We start from the raw sequence: 19,386 nt of genomic DNA on the forward strand, positions 1-19,386 counted from the left end.
GCTGCCAGCGTCGCCCCCTCCGCAGCCCATCCTCACTCAGCAGCCAAGGCGATCTTTGAACATTTACCATCGAGGTTCTGCTCCCACCTAGGATGCAGAAGCTAGTGAGATGGTCGCTCATGCGGTAACAGGACGACATCGAATAAACAGTGAAACCAGGTTTATTTAAAGCCTCTGAAGAGCTGAGGACTCAGTGTCCAACTGACCTAGATCCCTAGGCCAGAAGAGGCTGTTGGCCACTTTATCCTCATCCCAGACAGGTGGACAGAGAGGCCTGGGCATCCACGAGAGGAGAGGGACGCGAGGGAATCTGCCGAGATGTAGCGTCTGTGTGGGCTGGCCTGGGGAGTGGGAATACGGATGAGCCCCAGACAAATCTCCCCCACCCGCTGATTCCCCCACCCAGGACTTCTGCTGAGTGAGCAGTGTCTGGGAGCAGAGCGAGGCAAGAGATCTCCAGCCTTGGACGAGGCTTAGATCCCAAAGCCCCAGTGGAGGGGCCTGACCCCACCCAAACATTCAGACCCAGGAGCCAACGATCCTGCTACCCAGCCCAGCTCAACTCCTGGTGAAAACAATGAGCCCCTCATCCTCCCTGCCCAACAGAGGAGAGTGTGTGCCCACTTCATGGAAAATACACATGTATAATCTACTTCAGGCTCACTGTCTGTCTGTGCACAATGTCCAACATGCAATCAAAATCTCCTAGGCATGCAAATAAGCGAAAACCTTCACCCGTAATCAAGATTTTAAACTAGCAAATAGAATTAGACCCACAGGTGACCCAGATGTGGGAACTGAAAGCAATGCCAATCATGTCACCCCTCGGCTTAAGCTCTTTTCATGGCTTCTTTTGCCCTAAGGAAAACTTCCAGATCCTGTCCCTGTCAGGACAGGACAGAAACCCTGTCCCAGGGTTTCTCAGACTGTGCCCAATGGGCTGCCTGCTGACACATTCCTGCCCCGCTCCAGAGGGGTGAATGGGCATGACCTCTCTCACCTGCAATTCTTCCCAACGCTGCTTCCCCCACCCTAAATCTTTCCCACCTTCCCATCCCTCCAACTTCTGCTTATCATTCACACGAGCTCTCTTGTGTAACTGAGAAGACATCCCTGACCCCAGGGCTGGGTCATGGGGCATCTGGTACACCTGGCCTTTAACTGGATGGAGCAGGTCCATGGGAACCTGTCGTCATGTTTACCCATCTCACTGACCCCCGGCCTGCTCACCCCTGCGTTCCATGTGTGTAGAACAGGCTCCTTCAAGTTTTCTGTGGCAAAGGGCTGCTGCCTTTTAAATTTTTTCCAATGAATCATGGACCAATACCTTTGCAGAATACAATATGAACTAATTACTAGAAATCTGAGACAAACAGAAACCCAGATGTGCTGATTTTTTATTATTAGATTCAACAGACTGCTATAAAAATTTCCAATGCACACAATTTCCATACCTATTTCCTGTGCCCTGTGACCAGTGGTTCCCGGCCAGTACCACGTACAGACCCCACTTCCGGTAACTCTGGTCAAGCACGAGGAAAACCCTCAATAAACATTCATGGAATGAACGACTAGGAAAGTCCGGGGCATGAGACGGGTCCCAGGACCCAGTACTTCCTACCTGCCCCCGGGCTCTCCCTCCGGACTTTGGGGTGCTTTCCGCACAAGTGTGTTGACCTGGGCTTGGACGCTAGCAAGTCCCTCTCATCCTGCCTTGCACGCCAACCACTCCAACTCCAGCAGGAATGACTTTTTGATATTCAAACTTGGCCTTCACATGCCCTTGCTTAAAGCCCTTTGTTCTCAGGATAAAGTCACCAGCAGGGCCCAACCCCAGCCCCACTCTGGCCTCCTCTCCCGCCGCTTGGCCCCAGGTCCCCGCTGCAGGCACACGGAGCTCCCGTCCACTTTTCCGGGTCAGGCTCTCTTGAGACAGGGCACTCGTCATGCTGTTCCTCCTGCTTGGACGCTGTTCCCAGCTCTCTCTGCCTGGCTGGCACCATCTTATCTTTCACCCTGTCACAGAGCTGCCACTTCTGAGGGAGGCTCTCGCGGTCCAGCCTGGCCGGGCCGGGCCCCCTGTGTCCACATCGTTCTCAGTGCTCCCCACTCCCTGCGCCCAGTCACGCTGGCATGAACTGAGCTGTGAGCCAGTTTGGTTCCAGACCGTTGGCCCCACCAGGCACAGTGACCCGGCGGGCTCTGCGGAGCGCCAGCGGCCAGCGCGGCCCGGCAGGGAGCAGGCCGTTTGCATGTGCGCGTTGGGGGCCCACCGTGTGCCGGCACGGGCGCGGTCTCAGCAGCACTGGCGCTTCCCCAGGTCTGACCACCCTGCCCCCGCGGAGCCAGGACGAGAGCGGTGACGACTACTCAGAGCTGGAGGACACGGGCCGCCTGTGGCTCACCTTCGTGGCCCTCTTCCTTGTCACTCTGCTCTACAGTGGCTTCGTCACCTTCATCAAGGTAGGGTGGCCCAGGCAGCCGGCACCCCGTGAGCAGGGAGCCCGGCAGGGCGGCTCCCCTCCCTCCACCCACAGCCCTAGCATAGGACAGGCATTTGGACCTGCGCTCGTGGGGGTCAAGGAGGTGGGGTCCCTGACTCAGCTGGGCAGGGGGGCCCTGACCTGGGGGCCTGCACCCTGTCTTCTGGGACCCCGCCGCCTTCCTGACCCTGGGGCTCTTGCTGCAGGTGAAGTAGTCCCAGAGAGCTGGTGCCAGCACTGCAGCGGGGGAAGCTTGGCCTCCACGCCGCCCACTGCTGCCAGAGGGCAGGACTCCACCCTGTGCACAGAGGCCTCCAGCCCCACCCCTGACCCCACTCACCCTCCTCTGCCCAAGGCAGAGCCCAGCCCCCGACACAGAGAGGAGGGCATCATGGTACAGGGAGGTGGGTGGCTCCCCCAGCTGGCCCTGAGCCAGCGGTCCTGACTGTGGCCCCCTTACCTTCCCGCCCACCGTCCAGCCCCATAAACAGCTTTGGCTCATGTCACCTGCCTCCTGTTTCTGTGTCCCAGCCTTTCGGGTCTCCCCAGGTCAGAGAACCCAGAAGGCTGCGGGCAAACATCCGAGGACGGGGGTCGGCAGGGTCAGGGCATGCATCGAGGAGCTGCCGCGACAAGGAAGCTGGGAGAGCTCCCTGCACCAAAAGCCCTGCTGCCCACACCAGACATGTGCCCATCCACACAGGCAGGCACACATGCACACATGCATGTGCACATGCAGGCACTCCTCACACACAGGAGCATGTGTGCGCCTACACATGCAGTGCACACGTGGGTCCGCACCCTGCAAGCACAAGCACACGCACGTGTGCAAACACATGCAAAAGCAAGGGCATATGCACGTGGGCACACGTGTGCGGGTCTGCAGCCACGCACACACACGGATTCACACACACACACACAGGCACACGTGTGCTCATGCAGCGCACACACGCACACGCACAGGAGACAGCACTGAGTGGTGGTGGCGGGAGCAGCTGGGCGCACAGAGCCGCCCTCGCCATCTGCACGGCTCGGGCAGCCCCCGAGCCCTCCACGCATCCACCCCTCCGTCAGACGCGGCGACAGCACCCCTCACGCAGGGCGGGCTGGGGAGTAGACAAAGTGATGCCTCACAGGGCTTGGAGAAGACGCTGGTCCTGGCCAGCACCTGGTCACTCCCCGCCACTGCCCGGAGTCCCCGCGGCAGGCCAGGGAGTGGACCTGGCCCCGATCAGCCGCAGGCTTTCTCGCCCCGCCAGGAGGGGCGGCCAGTGTGGCGGACACCTGCCCGGGTGCCAGCCTCGGGCATCCTCCCTGCTTCCCCACCCGCGGACCAGGGCGGGGGTGCGGGGTCGGCGCCGAGGCCATGCCCTCCCTGGCCGGTCTGCGTGTCAGGCGTCATGCTCTCGCCCCCCTCGCTGGCTCCTGGACGCCACGCTGCCGGCTTCCCCTTGTCACTGGTTGTGCCCTGCAGCCCCCAACCCAGCCTGTGGCCCAACAGCATTTGTCCACGGCTGGCATTCCTCTCTTGTCCCCAAATGTGGACCTCATTCCACATGTTGGCGCTGGAAGTCAACAACACATCTCACCCTCAACACACCCGCCACCGAACATCTGGCTGGCGGGCTGGACACGGTCCTGGAGACGTCCTGATCCCTGAAGCCTGTGAGTGGGGACTGTGCAGATTACGCCCGGGACCCTGAGATGCGCAAGGGTCCTCGCCTCTCAGCGCAGCGTCATCACCAGGTCCTCACAAGGGGGAGGCATGGGGGACCTGGCACAAAGAGGAAGGGCCTGTGACACAGAGGCAGGGCTGGCTACCCTGCCGGCTTCGAAGACGGAGGACAGGGCCACGGGCCAAGGGATGCCGCTCGGGCGGCTGGAAAAGGCCAGGAGCAGGCCCTCCCCGTGCAGCCCTGCCCTCACTTGCTCGAGGCCCAGTGAGACTGTTTCAGACGTCTGGCCTGCAGACCGTGAGCAGACACATGTTTGTGGTAATTTGCTGCAGCCGCAGGAACTAAGACACCAACAGTCCCTCCAGACCAGCCCATCCCCAGCATCCTCCCCGTCCCAGCCAAGGGTGCCCCGCCCTGCCAGCAGCTTGGGTGCAAACTCTGGGAATTGACTCCCTTCTTTCTCTGCAGCCTGTCCCAATCGAGCAGCAGACCTGTGCTCTGCCTGCCATATCCATCCAGGAAGCCTCATTTCCCACACTGGCCGGCCCGCCACCTTGGCCAGGGCAGTCGCCATGCCTGCAGGGTCCTTGGTGGCATTCTCTGCACCCCCCTTGCCTTCTGCAGACCCCTCAGCCCAGCAGCGAGGGCAGCCCTGTCTCGAGATCTTGGATGAGGCCTCAGCTGGTCCACAGCCCGAAAGGGCCTCACATTTGATCAGAAATTCACCTGCAGGTCCTGGGGTCCTCGTGGTGGCCCCGCCCTGCCCCAGCCTCCCGTCCCTCCACCCCACCTGCTCCCTCCTCCGGGCAGGGCCTCCCCACTGGCTGTCCCCTCGAAGAGACCTCTTCCCAGGCTCTGGAGGGTCCCTCCCTCACCCCCTTCAAGTCTTTGCATGAAGCCCACCCCATCTGCCCTAATGAGAACGGCACCACACCCATCCCCCTTCCCTGCCGAGGTCTCTTCTTTGGCCCTTCTGGCACGTTCTACGGCTCACATACTCATGGCACTAGCTGGTTGTTTCTTTGTCCTCACCCAGAAAGTTAACCCCAGAGCACAGGGTTTTTCCCTTGCTCCCTGAACAAAGCCCGTGTGCAGGAGGTGCCGACAAACATTCACTGAGGGGATGGAGACCGGGGCTGCCCCTGGCACAGAGCAAGTCCCAAGGTCACAGGTGGACCGGATGGAGCGGCCCCAAAGTAACTTCCCTTCTGAGATCGACCCCTCGCCCCCTCTCTCCCACCTCAGTAAGTGACCACCTGCCAAGTGGCCTCCAAAAGACACCTCAGGGTCATCTCCAGACGACTCCCACTCACCCGCTCCCCGGCCCGCAGCCAGGGCGGTCTTTCAAAACTCACATCTGTCCTGGCAGCCCCAGCCCAAACCCAGTGATGGGCTCCTGTCACACCAAGAATGAAATCAAAACTTCCACGCCTCACCCGGCTGACCCAGACCGGCCAAGCTGCCCTGCCCCACGCCCGTGTCCCACTTTCACGGCACCTCCCCACCTCTGGGGCCCATGGTGCTGCCTATCTCCAGCCTGGACAGCCCGGATGGTACAGCCCCAGCGTGCACAGCAGCTAAACAATGTGTGAAGGAAGGGAGGGGCAGTCTGGCTGGTGGGGTGAGAGGCCTCAGAGCCTCCAAGGAGGGCACGCACGTGGGCCCCCAGCCGACCTCTCCACGGAAGGCCCCTGTGTGGCCACAGCATCTCCCGGCTGCCCCCAGACCCGCGCTCCAGGCTCCCCGCCCTGCCCTGGGGTTTGCGCCGTGGGACCCACCCGCAGGCCCTGGGAGGCCAGAAGGGCTGTCAGGCACCAAAGCCTACAACCGTGATCCCCTGAGCATGGTGAGTGCTGATCTGGGCCAGGGGGTCTGTACTTGACCTTCCTTCTGTCCAGGAAACACTTTCACGAAAAGCCCCAAAATAAGGCATGAAGTGTGCTGTCACCCACAGACGTCCCTGCACCCCGCCTAGCGGCCGAGCTCCCCTGACCGCAGCCAGCCCTCAGCCCTCGGCGCCTGCCAGGTGGACTCCACACACTTTCACCCAGTTCTTCAACAGAAAAACCCAGCGAGCCGCCTGTCCGCAGACTTCCCCTTTTTATCTTAAATAACCATGGGTCCACCTCTGCCACTACAGAGGCCTCTCTGCAGGAGGCATGTGACAGCCCTGGGGCCCCGGGCTCGGCCATTTCCCCCGACAAGGCTGTGTTTGTGGCCTTCCTGGCACCGCAGCCCTGGCCGCCGCTCAGCCCTGCGACATGCAGCTGAGGGCCGTTTCCCCCCCTTGCTCCGCAGCTCACCCGAGTCCCCGCAGCCCCACCTGCCTGGACACCCTCCTCCCAGGACAGAAACATCTGTTTCCAGCTGTGGTAACAAACAGCACACATCCGCCCTCCCATACTTAAATCAAGGCCTGAAAATCCTTGCCCCGTGGTGTGGGATTCACTTCCCAGACCCTGTCTGGGGGCCCACTGCCCGCCCCTCCCTTTGTGCTTGGGGGAAAGGGTCTCAGCCATTCCTGCTCCCCAAGGCTTGGGAATGAAGCCTCCCCAGACCTGGGCAAAAACCAGGCTGTGCTCTCCAGCCACGGCCCGTGTCTGTTCCTGGCCCACAGCGGGCCCATGTTTGTTGAGTTTATTCTAGAAGACATATGACCAGGCCAAGACCTCAAAAGAGTTGGGAGATGGAAAGAGCAAAGAGACAGGACACCTGCTCTCACCGTCAGGACAAAAGCAAAGTCAGGACCAGCATTTGATGCAAATCAAAACTCAGACCAGAGGAAATTATGGGAAATTATTTATGCTCTGTCAGGGTGAATAGGTGTTTTCTCAGAATGGCACCACAGCCAGGAGCTTTAAAAATAATATTGATAGATTTGCCTACAGAAAGAAAAGCTTTTAATCTATGAGGATAAAATCACAATAAACAAAGTTAAATACTATGGGAGAGAGAGCGGCTGAAGTATATAACGTGCAAAAGAGTCTGTATCAGTCAGGGTTCTTCAGAGAATAAATATACGAGATAGAGAGATGAACGTACATGCGTATATTGATATACAGATAACGGGGGAGAGAGAGTCTAGGGAATTGGGTCCTGTGATTGTTAAGATTTGGAGAGTCCAAAATCTGTAGGGCGGGCCAGCAGCCCAGAGACCCAGGGAAGAGTTGATGCCACAGTTTGAGTCCAGAGGCAAATTCCCTCTTCCTCAGGGAACCTCGAGCTTTTTCTCTTAAGGCCTTCACCTGATTAGATGAAGCCCACCCACATAGGACAATCTGCTTTATGCAACATCTACCGATTTAAATGTTAATCCCATTTTTCAAATACCTTCACCGTTTGGACTAGTGTTTGACCAAACACCTGGGTCCTGTGGCCGAGTCAAGTTAATCCATAAAATTAATCATCACAGAGTCCAACTAAATGAATGTTGAAAAAAACGTGAATGGGACAAACTTCAAGGAAAAGTTTTCAGCAGAAGGTGAGGAGGGGAAGATCATTTCCAGCGAGTTGTAAACAACAAATAACCAATAAAACACAAGGAAATTGTCAAAAGTCACAGGTAATCAAAGAAAAGCGACTATCAACAGCAGAGCGTCCATCAGGTGGCAGCTATTCAAGCCGACCCACTGCGTGCCACACAGGTGTTAAGGTGGAGACGCACACTGTGTGACTGCACGTGGCACCACTGTCCTGATGGGGGACGAACGATATAATTAGAAACTGACCAACGCCCTATGAAGGGCAAGGTAGCCAGGCAAGGACGGGCACCTCAGTGCCTGGCGTGGTCTTAGAGGATGCACAGTCTGCATGGGGTTGGGGAGGTGCATCCTCGCAGAAGGAGCAGAAGGTAAAAAGTTCCAGGGGCAGAAATGGCTTGGCAAGTTCAAGGAGCAGTGGGAAGGCCAGCGGGGCTGCATGAGCAGATGGAAGTCTGGGGAGAAGGAGGTCAGGAGACAGAGCAGGGCTGACCTCAGGGGCCATGCCAGCCCTGTTTGAGCTCCGGGCTTTATTCTGGGTCGATTGGAAGCCCCAGGAGGCATCTGGAGGGGGGGCGGTGCTTTTCAATCTTGCACTGGACAGCAGGCTGTGCAGGAGGGAGGGTGGAAGCCAAGAGGTCCTGAAGGGAGGGGGTGTGCACCGAGAGAAGCACTCAGATCACACACGTGTCTAGAGAAGGCTGAGGGCCTGTGGAGATAGAGTGGCCTCAGGGCCTCCTGCATCACGGCATTGATGCAACAAGGACTTAGGGGCTTGAGAAGCACTCAGAGGTGGAGGACCCAACTGGGGACCAGCACGTGGCAGGGTCGGCGCCCAGGACTGGCGGGGACACCACGAGGGGTGCCGTGTGGAGGGAGAGCTGCACTGCATCCCTGCTCCCGAAGGGTCTGGGCAGAGGCTGAGGGGATCCAGGTGGCCTCCCAAGAGCAGTCTCAATGGCGAGGTGGCAGGGACCTGGCTAGACTGGGCTCCAGACCTAAGAGCAGGGTCCACCAGCGCGGTCCTGCCAGCCCCACTCTCACCAAACACATAGCCGACCTGTAAATCTCAACACCTGTTGGGCCACAGGTAAACTGCAAAATATTAAAGGCACAGTGTCAAGTTCTCTGACAGCACTGCAAATGAGAAAGACATCCAGGACAAAAGGATAATTGAACTCCACATGTCTCATGGGTCAAATCAGAAGAGAAATGCATGGCCTTAAATGTTTGGAAAGGAGAAAGCACTGAATTAATAAAGAGTCCAAGTTTTAAAGTTGGGAAAAGAGCAGCAAAGTAAACACAAAGAAAGAAGGAAGTAAATAATAAACATATAAACAAAAAAATCAATGAAATATAAGAAGTGAAGCAACAAAGAGGGACAACAAATCCAAAATTGTTTCTTAAAAGGGACAGACCTCTGAGGAAACTAGACAAGAATAAAAGAGAGATGGCAAAAAACAAAAATTAAAATATATGTAATAGGGCTTCCCTGGTGGCGCAGTGGTTGAGAGTCCGCCTGCCGATGCAGGGGACACGGGTTCGTGCCCCGGTCCGGGAAGATCCCACATGCCACGGAGCGGCTGGGCCCGTAAGCCATGGCTGCTGAGCCTGCGTGTCCGGAGCCTGTGCTCCACAACGGAAGAGGCCACAACAGTGAGAGGCCCACGTAACACAAAAAAAAAAAAAAAAATTGTAATAAAAAGAGAGACTGGGACTTGCTGGTGGTGCATGGTTAAGAATACGCCTGCCAATGCAGGGGACACAGGTTCAAGCCATGGAAGATCCCACATGCCGTGGGGCAACTAAGCCCGTGTACCACAACTACTGAGCCTGTACTCTAGAGCCAGCGAGCAACAACTACTGAGCCCACGCGCCATAACTACTGGAGCCCGCGTGCCCTAGAGCCCACGTGTAGCAACTACTAAGCCCGTGTGCTGCAACTACTGAAGCCCACGCACCTAGAGCCCGTGCTCTGCAACAAGAGAAGCCACCGCAACGAGAAGCCCATGCACTGCAACGATGAGTAACCACTGCTCGCCGCAACTAGAGAAAGCCTGCGTGCAGCAATGAAGACCCAACACAGCCAAAAATAAATTTAATTTTTTTAAATCTATTAAAAAAGAGGGATTAAAATTAGTTATTGATAAAAAAAGTAGTAAGAGGATATAATAAATAAATATATTGCACTAATATTTAGATAAAATTTTTAAATCCTAGAAAAGTATCTTATCAAAAATGACTCAACAGAAAAGCTCAATAGTACTATATTAATTAAATAAGTTGAAGTAGTTTAAAATCTTTTCAAATAAAAATACCAGGGCCATGTTTCTTCAAATTTTATAGAAACTCGCAAAAAGTGAAAAAGCAGGAATAATGCCCAATTCATTCTACAAGTCAATGTAACCTTAATCCAGAGCCAGACAAGGATAGCATGGGAAAGAAAGTTGCGGGACAGTCTCATTCATGAAACAGATACAAATATTCCAAAGAAAATATTAGCAAATAATTTTGCTCCTTATAAAAAACAGATAATTCACCATGACCCAGTCAGGTTTATCTCAAAAAGACAAGGATAGTTTAACATTACAAAATCTATCACTGTCATTCAAAGCACTAACATATTAAAGGAGAGAAAATTTAAGATCATCTCAAAAGTACAGAAAAAAAAAGTTGAAAGAATTTAACACTCTTTTATGATATAAAACTTTTGGCAAATTAAAAATGCAATGGAATTCTTTGGCCTGACAAGGTTTATCTACCAAAAACCTTTAAATATTTTTTCTTAAAGAGAATTTGTTGGAAGCAACGTTGTACTAGAGGTCTTGGTGGATTCAGCAACACCAAAAATATGTTAAAGCATGATAACTTTCTAAGTAGAAAAAAATGCAGAATATACAAAACTAATAACTATTAAAAATAACAGGAGAGCTTCAAGATGGCGGAAGAGTAAGACGTGGAGATCACCTTCCTCCCCACAGATAACACCAGAAATACATCTACACGTGGAACAACTCCTACAGAACACCTACTGAACGCTGGCAGAAGACCTCAGACCTCCCAAAAGGCAAGAAACTCTCCACGTACCTGGGTAGGACAAAAGAAAAAAGAATAAACAGAGACAAAAGAATAAGGACGGGCCCTGCACCAGCGGGAGGGAGCCGTGAAGGAGGAAAGGTTTCCACACACTAGGAAGCCCCTTCGCGGGCGGGGACTGCGGGTGGCAGAGGGGGGAAGCTTCGGAGCCGCGGAGGAGAGCACAGCCCCAGGGGTGCGGAGGGCAAAGCGGGGAGATTCCTGCACAGGATCGGTGCCGACCGGCACTCACCAGCCCGAGAGGCTTGTCTGCTCACCTGCTGGGGCGGGCGGGGCTGGGAGCGGAGGCTCGGGCTTTGGTCGGGGCGCAGGGAGAGGACGGGGGTTGGCGGCGTGAGCACAGCCTGCAGGGCGTTAGTGCGCCACAGCTGGCCGGGAGGGAGTCCGGGGAAAAGTCTGGACCTGCCGAAGAGGCAAGTGACTTTTTCTTCTCTCTTTGTTTCCTGGTGCACGAGGAGAGGGGATTAAGAGCGCTGCTTAAAGGAGCTCCGGAGACGGGCGCGAGCCGCGGCTAACAGCGCGGACCCAAGAGACGGGCATGAGACGCTAAGGCTGCTGCTGCCGCCACCAAGAAGCCTGTGTGCGAGAACAGGTCACTATCCACACCCCCCTTCCGGGGAGCCTGTGCAGCCCGCCGCTGCCAGGGTCCTGGGATCCAGGGACAACTTCCCCAGGAGAATGCACGGCGTGCCTCAGGCTGGTGCAACGTCACGCCGGCCTCTGCCGCCACAGGCCAGCCCCGCATCTGCACCCCTCCCTCCCCCCGGCCTGAGTGAGCCAGAGCCCCCCAAATCAGCGGCTCCTTTAACCCCGTCCTGTTTGAGCGAAGAACAGACGCCCTCCGGCGACCTACACGCAGAGGCAGGGCCACATCCAAAACTGAACGCTAGGAGCTGTGCAAAGAAGAGAAAGGGAAATTTCTCCCAGCAGCCTCAGGAGCAGCGGATTAAAGCTCCACAATCAACTTGATGTACCTGCATCTGTGGAATACATGAATAGACAATGGATCATCCCAAATTGAGGAGGTGGATTTTGGGAGCAACGATATATTTTTTTTTCCCTTTTCCTCTTTTTGTGAATGTGTATGTGTATGCTTCTGTCTGTGATTTTGTCTGTATAGCTTTGCTTTCACCATTTGCCCTAGGGTTCTGTCTGTCCGTTTTTTGTTTTTATTTAAACAATTTTTTTCTTAAGAATTATTTTTTATTTTACTAACTTCATTTTATTTTATTTTATCTTCTTCTTTCTTTCTTTTTTCCTCCCTTTCATTCTGAGCCGTGTGGAGGACAGGCTCTTGGTGCTCCAACCAGGAGTCAGTGCTGTGCCTCTGAGGTGGGAGAGCCAACTTCAGGACACTGGTCCACAAGAGACCTCCCAGCTCCACATAATATCAAAGGGTGAAAATCCCCCAGAGATCTCCATCTCAATGCCAAGACCCAGCTCCACTCAACGACCAGCAAGCTACAGTGCTGGACACTCTACACCAAACAACTAGCAACACAGGAACACAACCCCATCCATTAGCACAGAGGCTGCCTAAAATCATAAGAAGTCCACAGACACCCCACAACACACCACCAGACGTGGACCTGCCCACCAGAAAGACAAGATCCAGCCTCATTCACCAGAACACAGGCACTAGTCCCCTCCACCAGGAAGCCTACAAACCCACTGAACTAACCTTAGCCACTGGGGACAGACACCAAAAATAATGGGAACTACGAACCTGCACCCTGCAAAAAGTAGACCCCAAACACAGTAAGTTAACCAAAATGAGAAGACAGAGAAACACACATCAGATGAAGGAGTGAGATAAAAACCCACCAGACCTAACAAATGAAGAGGAAATAGGCAGTCTACCTGAAAAAGAATTCAGAATAATGATAGTAAAGATGATCCAAAATCTTGGAAATAGAATAGAGAAAATGCAAGAAACATTTAACAAGGACCTAGAAGAACTAAAGAGCAAATAAACAGTGATGAACGACACAATAAATGAAATTTAAAATTCTCTAAAAGGGAACAATAGCAAAATAACTGCAGCAGAAGAACCGATAAGTGACCTGGAAGATAAAATAGTGGAAATAACAACTGCAGAGCAGTATAAAGGAAAAAGATTGAAAAGAATTGAGGACAGTCACAGAGACTTCTGGGACAACATTAAATGCAACAACATTCGAATTATAGGGGTCCCAGAAGAAGAAAAGAAAAAGAAAGGGACTGAGAAAATATTTGAAGAGATTATAGTTGAAAACTTCCCTAATATGGGAAAGGAAATAGTCAATCAAGTCCAGGAAGCACAGAGAGAGTCCCATACAGGATAAATCCAAGGAGAAATATGCCAAGACACATATTAATCAAACTATCAAAAATTAAAGACAAAGAACAAATATTAAAAGCAGCAAAGGAAAAACAACAAATAACACATAAGGGAATCCCCATACGGTTAACAACTGATCTTTCAGCAGAAACTCTGCAAGCCAGAATGGAGTGGCAGAACATATTTAAAGTGATGAAGGAGAAAAACCTACAACCAAGATTACTCTACCCAGCAAGGATCTCATTCAGATTTGATGGAGAAAGTAAAACCTTTACAGACAAGCAAAAGCTAAGAGAATTCAGCACCACCAAAGCAGCTTTACAACAAATGCTAAAGGAACTTCTCTAGGCAGGAAACACAAGAGAAGGAAAAGACCTAAAATGATAAACCCAAAACAATTAAGAAAATGGTAATAGGAACATACATATCGATAATTACCTTAAATGTAAATGTTTTAAATGCTTCAACCAAAAGACATAGATTGGCTGAATGGATACAAAAACAAAACCTGTATATATGCTGTCTACAAGAGACCCACTTCAGACCTAGGGACACATACAGACTGAAAGTGAGGGAATGGAAAAAGATATTCCATGCAAATGGAAATCGAAAGAAAGCTGGAGTAGCAATTCTCATATCAGACAAGGTAGACTTTAAAACAAAGACTATTAGAAGAGACAAAGAAGGACACTACATAATGATCCAGGGATCGATCCAAGAAGAAGATATAACAATTGTAAATATTTATGCACCCAACATAGGAGCACCTCAATACATAGCAAATTCTAACAGCCATAAAAGGGGATATCGACAGTAACAGATTCATAGTAGGGGACTTTAACACCCCACTTTCACCAATGGACAGATCATCCAGAATGAAAATAAATAAGGAAACACAAGCTTTAAATGATACATTAAACAAGATGGACTTAATTGGTATTTATAGGACATTCCATCCAAAAACAACAGAATACACATTTTTCTCAAGTGCTCATGGAACATTCTCTGGGATAGATCATATGCTGGGTCACAAATCAAGCCTTGGTAAATTTAGGAAAATTGAAATCATATCAAGTATCTTTTCTGACCACAACGCTATGAGACTAGATATCAATTACAGGAAAAATCTGTAAGAAATACAAACACATGGAGGCTAAACAACACACTACTTAATAACCAAGAGATCACTGAAGAAATCAAAGAGGAAATCAAAAAATACCTAGAAACAAATGACAATTAAAACAGGATGACCCAAAACCAATGGGATGCAGCAAAAGCAGTTCTAAGAGGGAAGCTCTAGCAATACAATCCTACCTTAAGAAACAAGAAATATCTCAAATAAACAACCTAACCTTACAGCTAAAGCAATTAGAGAAAGAAGAACAAAAAAACCCCAAAGTTAGCAGAAGGAAAGAAATCATAAAGATCAGATCAGAAATAAATGAAAAAGAAATGAAGGAAACAATAGCAAAGATCAGTAAAACTAAAAGCTGGTACTTGGAGAAGATAAACAAAGTTGATAAACCATTAGCCAGACTTATCAAGGAAAAAAGGGAGAAGACTCAAATCAATAGAATTAGAAATGAAAAAGGAGAAGTAACAACTGACACTGCAGAAATACAAAGGATCAGGAGAGATTACTACAAGCAACTGTATGCCAATAAAATGGACAACCTGGAAGAAACGGACAAATTCTTAGAAAAGCACAACCTTGCTAGACTGAACCAGGAAGAAACAGAAAATATAAGCAGACCAATCGCAAGCATTGAAATTGAGACTGTGATTAAAAACCTTCCAACAAACAAAAGCCCAGGACCAGATGGCTTCACAGGTTAATTCTATCAAACATTTAGAGAAGAGCTAACACCTATCCTTCTCAAACTCTTCCAAAATATAGCAGAGAGAGGAACACTCCCTAACTCATTCTACGAGACCACCATCACTCTGATACCAAAACCAGACAAAGATGTCACAAAGAAAGAAAACTACAGGCCAATATCACTGATGAACAGAGATGCAAAAATCCTCAACAAAATACTAGCAAACAGAATCCAACAGCACATTAAAAGGATCATACACTATGATCAAGTGGGGTTTATCCCAGGAATGCAAGGATTCTCCAATATATGCAAATCAATCAACGTGATACACCATATTGACAAATTGAAGGAGAAAACCCATATGATCATCTCAATAGACGCAGAGAAAACTTTCGACAAAATTCAACACCGATTTATAATAAAAACCCCCCAGAAAGTAGGCATAGAGGGAACTTTCCTCAACATAATAAAGGCCATATATGACACACCCACACCCAACATCATCCTCAATGGTGAAAAACTGATACCATTTCCACTAAGATCAGGAGCAAGACAAGGTTTCCCACTCTCACCACTATTATTCAACATAGTTTTGGAAGTTTTAGCCAGAGCAATCAGAGAAGAAAAAGAAATAAAAGGAATCCAAATCGGAAAAGAAGTAAAGCTGTCACTGTTTGCAGATGACATGATACTATACATAGAGAATCCTAAAGATGCTCCAAGAAAACTACAAGAGCTAATCAATGAATTTGGTAAAGTAGCAGGGTACAAAATTAATGCACAGAAATCTCTTGCATCCCTATAGAGTAATGATGAAAAATCTGAAACTGAAATTAAGAAAACACTCCCATTTACCATTGCAACAAAAAGAATAAAATATCTAGGAATAAACCTACCTAAGGAGACAAAAGACCTGTATGCAGAAAATTATAAGACACTGATGAAAGAAATTAAAGATGATACAAACAGATGGAGAGATATACCATGTTCTTGGATTGGAAGAATCAACATTGTGAAAATGACTCTACTATCCAAAGCAATCTACAGATTCAATGCAATCCCTGTCAAACTACCACTGGCATTTTTCACAGCACTAGAACAAAAAATTTCACAATTTGTATGGAAACACAGAAGACCCCGAATAGCCAAAGCAATCTTGAGAAAGAAAAATGGAGTTGGAGGAATCAGGCTCCCTGACTTCAGACTATACTACAAAGCTACATTAATCAAGACAGTATAGTACTGGCACAGAAACAGAAATATAGATGAATGGAACAGGATAGAAATCCCAGAGATAAACCCACGCATATATGGTCACCTTATCTTTGATAAAGGAGGCAAGAATATACAGTGGAGAAAAGACAGCCTCTTCAATAAATGGTGCTGGGAAAACTGGACAGCTACATGTAAAAGAATGAAATTAGAACACTCCCTAACGCCATACACAAAAATAAACTCAAAGTGGATTAAAGACCTAAATGTAAGGCCAGACACCATGAAATTCTTAGAGGAAAACATAGGCAGAACACTCTATGGCATAAATCACAGCAAGATCCTTTTTGACCCACCTCCCAAAGAAATGGAAATAAAAACAAAAATAAACAAATGGGACCTAATGAAACTTAAAAGCTTTTGCACAGCAAAGGAACCCAAAAACAAGATGAAAAGACAACCTTCAGAATGGGAGAAAATATTTGCAAATGAAGCAACTGACAAAGGATTAATCTCTAAAATATACAAGCAGCTCATGCAGCTCAATATCAAAAAAACAAACAACCCAATCCAAAAATGGGCAGAAGACCTAAATAGACATTTCTCCTAAGAAGATATAGAGATTTCTGACAAACACATGAAAATATGCTCAGCATCACTAATCATTAGAGAAATGTAAATCAAAACTACAATGAGGTATCAACTCACACCAGTCAGAAATGGCCATCCTCTAAAAATCTGCAAACAATAAATGCTGGAGAGGGTATGGAGAAAAGGGAACCTTCTTGCACTGTTGGTTGGAATGTAAATTGGTACAGCCACTATGGAGAACAGTTTGGAGGTTCCTTAAAAAACTACAAATAGAACTACCATATGACCCAGCAATCGCACTACTGGGCATATACCCTGAGAAAACCATAACTCAAAAAGAGTCATGTACCACAATGTTCATGGCAGCACTATTTACAATAGCCAGGACATGGAAGCAACCTAAGTGTCCATTGACAGATGAGTGGATAAAGAAGATGTGGCACATATATACAATGGAATATTACTCAGCCATAAAAAGAAATAAAATTGAGTTATTTGTAGTGAGGTGGATGGACATAGAGACTGTCATACAGAGTGAAGTAAATCAGAAAGAGAAAAACAAATACTGTATGCTAACACATATATATGGAATCTTAAAAAAAAAAATTTGAAGAACCTAGGGGCAGGACAGGAATAGAGACACAGATGTAGAGAATGGACTTGAGGACACGGGGAGGGGGAAGGGTACACTGGGATGAAGTGAGAGAATGGCATGGACTTATATATACTACCAAATGTAAAAGAGATAGCTAGTGGGAAGCAGCTGCATGGCACAGGGAGATCAGCTGGGTGCTCTGTGACCACCTAGAGGGGTGGGATAGGGAGGGGTGAGAGGGAGACCAAGAGGGTGGAGATATTGGGATATATGTATATGTATAGCTGATTCACTTTGTTATAAAGCAGAAACTAACACACCATTGTAAAGCTATTATACTCCAATAAAGTTGTTTTAAAATATCCCAATTACATTTTTTTCAGAAAATTTTTTTAAACCCATCCTAAAATCTATACAGAATCTCAAAGGACCCCCAAATGGTGAGAATGATCATGAAAAATAAGGACAAAGTTTTAGGACTCACACTTCCTAATTTCAAAACTTACTACAAAGCTACAGTAATCAAACCAGTTTGGTACTGGCATAAAGACAGACATAGCCCAATGGACTAAAATATGGTCCAGAAATATACCCTCACATATATGATCTAATGATTGTTGACAAGGGTGTCAAGAGCATACAATTGGGAAAAGACAATCTTTTCAACAAATGGTACTGGGGAACTGGATATTCACATGCAAGAGAATGAAGTTGGACCCTTGTCTAATACTGTGTACAAAAACTAACTGAAAATGGATCAGACTTAAATGTAGGACTTTAAACTATAAAACTCTTAGAGGAAAACATAGGGCAAAAGCTTCACAACATTAAAATTGACAGTGATTTCTTGGATATGACACCAAAAGTATAGGCAACAGGGCTTCCCTGGTGGCGCAGTCGTTGAGAGTCCGCCTGCCGATGCAGGGGACACAGGTTCGTGCCCCGGTCCAGGAGGATCCCACATGCCGCGGAGCAGCTGGGCCCGTGAGCCATGGCCACTGAGCCTGCGCGTCCGGAGCCTGTGCTCTGCAACAAGAGAGACCACAGCAGTGAGAGGCCCGCGTACCGAAAAAAAAAAAAAAAAAGTATAGGCAACAAAAGAAGAGACAAATTAGACTTCATGAAAATTTTTAAATTTCATGCATCAAAAGACACTATCCCCATATGTATACATATAGCTGATTCACTTTTTTATAAAGCAGAAACTAACACAAAATTGTAAAGCAATTATACTCCAATAAAGATGTTAAAATAAAAAAGGACACTATCCACAGAATAAAAAGGCAGCCCGTAGAATGGGAGAAAACATTTGCAAATTCCTGATAAGGAATTAATACCCAGAATATACAGAGAACTCCTAAAATTCAACAACAAAGAAAAAACTAACCTGATGCAAAAATGGGCAAAGAACTTGAATTAACATTTCTCCAAAGGAAATATATAAATGGCCAACAAGCACATGGAAAGGTGCTCAGTATCACAAATCATTAGAGAAATGCAAATCCAAACAACAATGTGATACCACCTCACACACACATTAGAATAGCTATGATTTTTTAAAAAACAGAAAATAACAAATGTTGGCAAGGATACGGAGAAACTGGAACCCTTGTGCACTGTTGGTGAGAATGTAAAATGGCATAGCTGCTGTGCAAAACAGCTTGGAAGTTCCTCAAAAAATTTAAAAAAGAACTACATATGATCCAGCAATTTCACTTCTGGGTATATACCCAAAAGAATTGAAAGCAGGGTCTTGAAGAGATACTTTTATACCCACGTTCACAGCAACATTATTCACAATAGCTAAAATGTGGAAGCAACTTAAATGTCCATGGATGGATGAATGGATAAGCAAAATGTGGTATATACATACAATAGAATATTATCCCCCTTAAAAAGAAAAGAAATTGTGACATACGTTACAACTTGGATGAACCTTGATGACATTATGCTAAGTGAAATATTAGTCACAAAAAGATAAATACTGTATGATTCCACTTATATTTAGGTACTTAGAGTTGTCTAATTCACAGAAAGAGAAAGTGGAACGGTGGTTACCAGGTGGGAGGTGGGGGGAGAATAGGGGATTATTGTTGAATGGGTATAGAATTTTG

The 19,386-nt window shown here is 48.5% G+C and overlaps 1 protein-coding gene across 1 annotated transcript; it reads left to right on the top strand.

Moving 5' to 3' along the window:
• The first annotated feature begins 6 nt into the window (after positions 1-6).
• On the top strand, positions 7-4,702 carry LOC114890023. Its single transcript, XM_029213529.1, has 2 exons — positions 7-2,463; positions 2,690-4,702. Exon 2 carries the CDS (start codon positions 2,984-2,986, stop codon positions 4,184-4,186), a length of 1,203 nt encoding a protein of 400 aa, XP_029069362.1. The 5' UTR covers positions 7-2,463; positions 2,690-2,983; the 3' UTR covers positions 4,187-4,702.
• The last annotated feature ends 14,684 nt before the right edge of the window (positions 4,703-19,386 follow it).

The sequence above is a fragment of the Monodon monoceros genome, unplaced genomic scaffold, assembly GCF_005190385.1.
Source record: "Monodon monoceros isolate NGI ecotype Baffin Bay Population unplaced genomic scaffold, NGI_Narwhal_1 Contig5138_ctg1, whole genome shotgun sequence".
Lineage (NCBI taxonomy): Eukaryota > Metazoa > Chordata > Mammalia > Artiodactyla > Monodontidae > Monodon > Monodon monoceros.

Excerpts from the sequence above, each read along its gene's own strand:
- LOC114890023 (XM_029213529.1), top strand. The coding sequence starts at position 2,984 with ATGTCACCTGCCTCCTGTTTCTGTGTCCCAGCCTTTCGGGTCTCCCCA.